Below are 6496 nucleotides of genomic sequence, written 5' to 3'. Positions count from 1 at the left end.
AATTATATTTATTAGTATTATTAGTATAATTACTATTAATATATAATTACTCATAGGTCACCGGCTATGAGCGGTGAAACGAAACGTGACGAATTGTATTTTGATCATGCAATCTGCAATGACAGGTCGGAGCAATTCCTCTGTTTAGACGCATGTATATTCCATCATATGTTGCGCATAGGCCATAGCCTAGGCATAGATGCCCTATCTAGATCTAACTGACATCACTTACATCAAATTGAATATACGCCATATACGGGACTGAACACAGCGATGCTACGTAAGTTTTGTCCAGATATAGTTAAAAACTGGTCGCCAAACACTCAAACAAACTGCAGTAATACTCTCAAACTATATATCATCATATTTTGCTACAAACGATAGGATTTCACTTACCTAATACGATTTTCTACGTGATATTTATCGTCACAGCGAGTATCATGGAGTCTGCCATTTTGCCCATCGGAGGGCTATGATTGGTTGGTTCCTCTTAAGCAAAGAGGAACGGAGAGCAATGATTAGTCTGTTCCTCTGAAGCAAAGAGTAACGGAGAGCAATGATTGCTCGTTAAAAAACTCCTCATCTACTTGGAGGTGCAGTTGCGGGAATGGGCCATGCCCCCGCGAAGGTCCTTTGCTCAACGCGATCACTAGTGATCGCGCGACGTCGAAAGCCCGCGCCTCTGCGCCCCCGGCCCGCCGTCGCTTGGCGCGCCATCGCCCGGCGGAAAACTCGTAAATTTCGACTTGCGTGTAAATTTTGGCTCCTTGTGGTAAAAACGTTTGTTATTGGCATGTTTATTTGCCTGTTTGTTTTTGTTATTATGTATGTTGTTTCTGTGTTTGTTCGTTGTTTTGTATTGTTCGTTTCACATAAATAAAGGAAATATCACATAAATCACATAAATTTATAAATAAACGACTTTTAATTCAACGACTTTTAACCAAAAATGCATAATAATCGCTACTTCATATAAGATATAAGATATAATAAGATATAATATAACTCAATTACAATGTATTGAGCATAAAAATGAACAAAAAATGCAAGATTTGGCATTATGTTTGGTGATATAAAAATCACCATTCATCATCACAATATAAATATAAGGAATATATCCCTGAAATACAAGATGATATTATAATATTTCTTTCAAAAAATGAAGTTCAACGACTTTTAACCAAAAATGCATAATAATCGCTACTTCATATAAGATATAAGATATAATAAGATATAATATAACTCAATTACAGTGTATTGAGTTATATAAAGATGAACAAAAAATGCAAGATTTGGCATTATGTTTGGTGATATAAAAATCACCATTCATGATGACAATATAAAATAAAGCATGGGACCTTCTGCCTAAAAACCGACAGGTCAACAACTCATTTTTCAGAGAAACTCCTCCTCTCCAACTCTTCAACAACTAATTTTTCAGACAAACTCCTCCTTCTCTCCAACTCTTTATCCACAGACCGTTTAAAATCTTCATAACTTTCATACTGTCTCTCAAAACCCGGAGTTGTTGATCTGTTTGTTTGCGGGCAGAAGGTGAAGATTTTTTGCTTGCTCCCAAGTACTTTTGACTTGGATCGCGTGTACCGTTTCCTCAACCCTCGACATTGAGGCTCTTTGCAAGCAGCACAAGGTTTTGTGGATGGATCTGGGAGCATACGGGTCGTTGGCTTTAATACTTTCGGAGGGGCAGGCCTTATCTGTAAGGGAGTACCACTTGTTGAAGGAAATGATACCAAACGTGCTCTGGATTGTGAGGGCAAAACAACAAGGACTGGTATGCCTGCTACCTTGGGGGCAATGTTTGCCTTTCTTCATTACTTTCATACCTTTTGACAAAGTTTCGAGCAGATCTGTCGTGCTCTGCCAGCTCACTTGCAGCCTGTGATATTTGCTCTCTGAGCCCTAATGGGATGAGATGCTGCTTTCCCAGCAGCTTTACCAGCAGCAAAGCGAGGGCTTCCACCTGCTCGAAACCAGGCAAGTGTAAGTGTCGGCTCCTCATTAACACGTCCTGCATGACAGGGCTCATCTCTTCTTGTACGTGTTCCTCCTTTGTCAACACGGTGTGCTGAGTGCTCACAGCATCCATGGGGCTAGAGACTGTAGAATCATCCGCATCATCTGTTGCAGCATCTTCAATCCCTTCGTCCTCCTCATCATTGTTGCCATCGTTATCATCCTCTTCACCGCATGCTCCTCTTCAGCTATAGGAAAAACAGATCAAAGAAAGAAAAAAACAATTAAGTATGGTAAAACATTACAATTAAAGTATGAATCTACCTCTGCTTCATTTCAGTCCTCCTCTTCAGCTGTAGAAAAAAAACAGATAAAAGGAAGAAGTAGTAAAGAGTAAATAGTCTTTTAGACATGGAGCAATGAAGATGTAGTGTATAACTAACTCCAGTTTTGGATGTTTTGATTATTCCTACACATACACGACATGTGAAAGTATTTCTCACCTTTATCTATGTAGTACTCCTTTGATGAAAAGGCCGACTTAGATGACTGCGAGTAAACGTACTCTACGCCAAGTAGCTCCTCCTCTTCAGCTTCGGCAGGTGGCTGCATGGGGGCGACAAAGTTCGGTTCGTAGAGGTGGTTCTTGCCGAACAGGATCTCAGCATGATGGTTCATGCGCTGGATTTGTCGCGGGTCGGTGGTAGTTGTCGTTTTGCCCTTCTTTTCGACCACTTTCAGTTTCTCCATCCTGCTGTTCCACTGGACAGCGAAGGAAAGGAGGTAAACCTGCAAAATAAACAAAGAAAATAATAATGTAAAAGGAACAAATATTGTTCAAAATGTAGGTAGTCTATTCAAGTGTAAAGCACTTAGAATGTTACTTATAGAGTAAATTTATTGCTATACACAGTAAATAAAGTATTATACAAACACAATTGTGAAAGGTTTGTGTGATAGAGTTAAAGAAAATGTAGGATTAGCTTTGACAATCCGCTTGAAATTATTGATACTGAGTTGAGATTAATTTATCTACTCTTTGGATGTTGGTAAGTTTATTAGGATGTTTATTAAGATGTTATATGCACCTGAAAGGGGATGATGGCGCAACGATGTGATGGGACGGCATGGAGCAGGTGAGAGTGGAGACCCTCCAGCACGTTGCTGCCTCTGTGACACCGGAACTTTGTCAGCCGGACGCCATTCAGGGTAACTGGCTTCATAGCCACATAAAGGGGGATGGTGGGCGGATCCTGAGGGAAAAACAGGCAACGAAAAGAAATAATTATACAACTACGAGTAAAATACATTAAAAACACAATGACAATGTTTGGCTAGCATTACCGTTCCATCATAGTTCCACAAAGTTTTGTATTACTTTTGCTGAGTGTCTCTTACAATGCAGTCAATAATATTTAGTGGTCTTTCTTTTGTGCTCGATGCTTGTCACAGAAAAAGAATATGGAAAGTTTAGTGCCTCTGTAATTAGTTAATTATTTAAAATTCTACTTTAAAGGTGTAGATTGTTTTAAATATTGTATAACAGAATGACATAATAGCACGAGAACCCCTCATTTGTTAATATAAGTCAAAAGAAAGTATGGGCACACCTGCATGCAACTTAGATGCTTGCTAGCAGTCGCCCAGTGAGCATCTACTGCTTCATTGGATTTGAAAAGAGCGATGCCGTCGATGTCCAGTCCTGCGGGTCCCTTAAACTCACTCAGGATGTGCTCAACCGCAGCAGCACTTTCCTGAAAGAACAAATAACGACAGCAAAATAAGTTAATAAAAATGTGTCAGTATATAAAGTTTTGAATTGAAGAATCTAAATTGTCTCCGACTTATACCTGTTATACCTTATACCTAAAATAAAATAGTAATCCGGGGTAATAAATTACAGTTAATATTTAATCAGGAATCCTGATAGTTCTATTTCATAGCATAAAAATAAAATAATAATATTATGTTTACAAATAAACTGATGATGAATTAATGGTTTCTAATTTATGAGTTTGCAAATGACTCACCTGAACACCACGAGTTACACGGCGGACATATGACGCGGCTTGGTACGGCTTCACAAAGGATAACATCTCTGAATCAGATAGAGACGAGTACTTCTCCTTGTCTCCATTCCTGATTGCAGAGATGAGAAGCATCATGTCGTCGCTGTTGTATGCCAATATGGCTCCAGACAGGGCACTGATGAAGATGCGGTACTTGGCGTGCGTCTGCTTGATGACCACGGCATCCATCTGTGCAGCCAGTGCCGGATGTCCAGCCGGACCACCATACCATCGTCGACTCAGGGTTGGTATAGGGTCTCGTACCATGATGTACCGCCATCCCTGAAAAGATTAAATCAATCAATCAGTCAATCAATACAATTTGAAATGATGTGAACATGGATCTTGTACGATCAAACAGATTATTGGCGTCATGTTTGGTCTGAGCTTTCCATCATCTCACCAAGCATGGAACTGTGAAGTACCTAGGGAATACAGGAATAAAAGTGAAGTAAACAATATTCTTTTAAATGTTAAACTGTGATTATTGCTGACATTAAAAATGAAAGAGTACATAATCAAGTATATTTTTTATTTTAATAATATCTTAATAATGTGACATGCCGAATTGTCACAGAGTTGTTGTGATTGTTTGGTGCTGCCCTCGAGTGTCGAAATGAGAGGAAAGATAGACGGCAGCACTACAGAGAACAGATGGCAGCACTAGGCCACCATGCTGGATCAGATAGGAAGAAAGCATTCTGCTGATTAGTAATTTTCTATCTAACGAGAAGAAGCGCGCACCGTCATTATTGCTTATTTCAAAGTTTTGGATACCAACATTGTTGAAATTACTATCTAAAAAAGGGATACCAGATCTTTCGGGGGGGATATACCAGATTTCAAATACCTGAATACTGTACGTGTACCGCCAACACTGCATGGTATAGAGAGCTCAGGTTATTGATTTTACAGAGGTTGCATGACACCGGACAACCACGGAAGCAATTTGTAGTTGCCCGAGAGAAAATCAAGTTGTCACGGACGACCGGACGACTGTTAAAATTGAGCCCTAGCTGTTAAATATTATCCACTTAATTCTTTTGAGTCTGCTATAAGATCGCTATAACAGTAACAGATCGATATGCCACTTCTAAAACGTTCAGACGTCACGACCTCCATGCAAGTAGTGAAAAGCGAAAAGCTAAAATAAGTATAGTCCTAGGTAACTGGCTAGCTGCATATAGGCCTATATCATATATATGTGTTTCTCGCACTGTAGGCCTACTAATAGTAATAGTACTATATAATTTACTTACTCGGTCGAGCATATATGACATATGTGTATTATACGTGTAATTTGTTCGTCCTGGTTGGTGTCGAACATTCAATAACTATATAATAAATCTTAATACTGGTAGTATGTGGATATATATAGGTATTTGTCCATAAAATAATCGAAATAAAACTGCTTACCACGCAAACGCAACTTTCCTTGCTTTCAAGCGTCTGGTCTGGCGTCTGCACGACGTGCACGTGCACAAAATTTACCGCCACTTTTCTGACCAGTACCGCGTCCTCTAGCGGCAGCAATCGCATAGTTCGGTAATATTTTAATTATTTTTATTTTTTACGATTTGATTCCACTTCTCTCTCCGTCTTCGTTATAGCAGTAGCATAGCATTTAATACCAAACTGTTATATGTTTGTATATTTGCTATTTATAAAATCTGCTTAGACCAGTGCAATTGAAGACCTCCCATGATTTCCCTCTGGTTTCAGTTTAATTGTTGTTTGAGGTGTGGTTAATCGGTAGAAACTGTAAAAAGTGCTCATCCAGGTATAAATAGAGTATAAACGTTTTTGATGTCAAGGTTAAGTTTTTACTGTGAAAGTCCTTCCTTGAAAAAGTTAGATAAATAATTCATGTTTGTAATATTACATTACGTTATAATACTATAAAATGACTGTTGAAAACACTAGTATTTTTAGAGGATTTTGTGCATTGTCGGAAATAAAAACTAGAAAATGTATGACTTGCTGTGTTTATGAGGTACTTATGGTATAGCATTGAGGTATTCCTGAAATGTATGTTGGACACCACGGAAGTGTCCTTATTTGCATCAATTTGTTTCCAAAATAATAAACAAAATATCTATATATCAAATAAATACTTTGTTGATGTTTTGCTAGTAATTCTACGGGTGCTTAATCGAGATGTCGACAGACACCTCCATACTATAATGAAATGTACAAATTTATTTACTGTAATATTAGCATTTGTCAAGCATTCACGACTATATAAAGGCAAACTTGAGTCAGTTAAGTTAAACTGCGACAAAGCCATAAACAATACAAGTACAAGGCATGATAAAATTAAAGTGAGATTTTCTAGTCAACACGCGTACGTGTACGTTTCCTGACTGTTCCGAACTATTACGTACATATACTATTAATCTGCAAAGTGGCTGTACATGTAATAATATATATATATATATATAAATATAATA

At 38.3% G+C, this 6496-nt stretch overlaps 1 protein-coding gene across 1 annotated transcript; it reads right to left on the bottom strand.

Annotated features, from left to right (window-relative positions):
• Window positions 1-2097: 2097 nt before the first annotated feature.
• LOC106816071 lies at window positions 2098-3758 on the bottom strand. Its single transcript, XM_014820627.1, has 4 exons — window positions 3588-3758; window positions 3066-3230; window positions 2481-2766; window positions 2098-2225 (listed from the first exon to the last, which is right to left on the bottom strand). Exons 1-4 carry the CDS (start codon window positions 3591-3593, stop codon window positions 2098-2100), a joined length of 585 nt encoding a protein of 194 aa, XP_014676113.1. The 5' UTR covers window positions 3594-3758.
• Between the last annotated feature and the right edge of the window lie 2738 nt (window positions 3759-6496).

Source organism: Priapulus caudatus, unplaced genomic scaffold (genome assembly GCF_000485595.1).
Source record: "Priapulus caudatus unplaced genomic scaffold, Priapulus_caudatus-5.0.1 Scaffold1276, whole genome shotgun sequence".
Classification (NCBI taxonomy): domain Eukaryota; kingdom Metazoa; phylum Priapulida; class Priapulimorpha; order Priapulimorphida; family Priapulidae; genus Priapulus; species Priapulus caudatus.
This window is presented reverse-complemented; position numbering and strand designations above follow the sequence as displayed.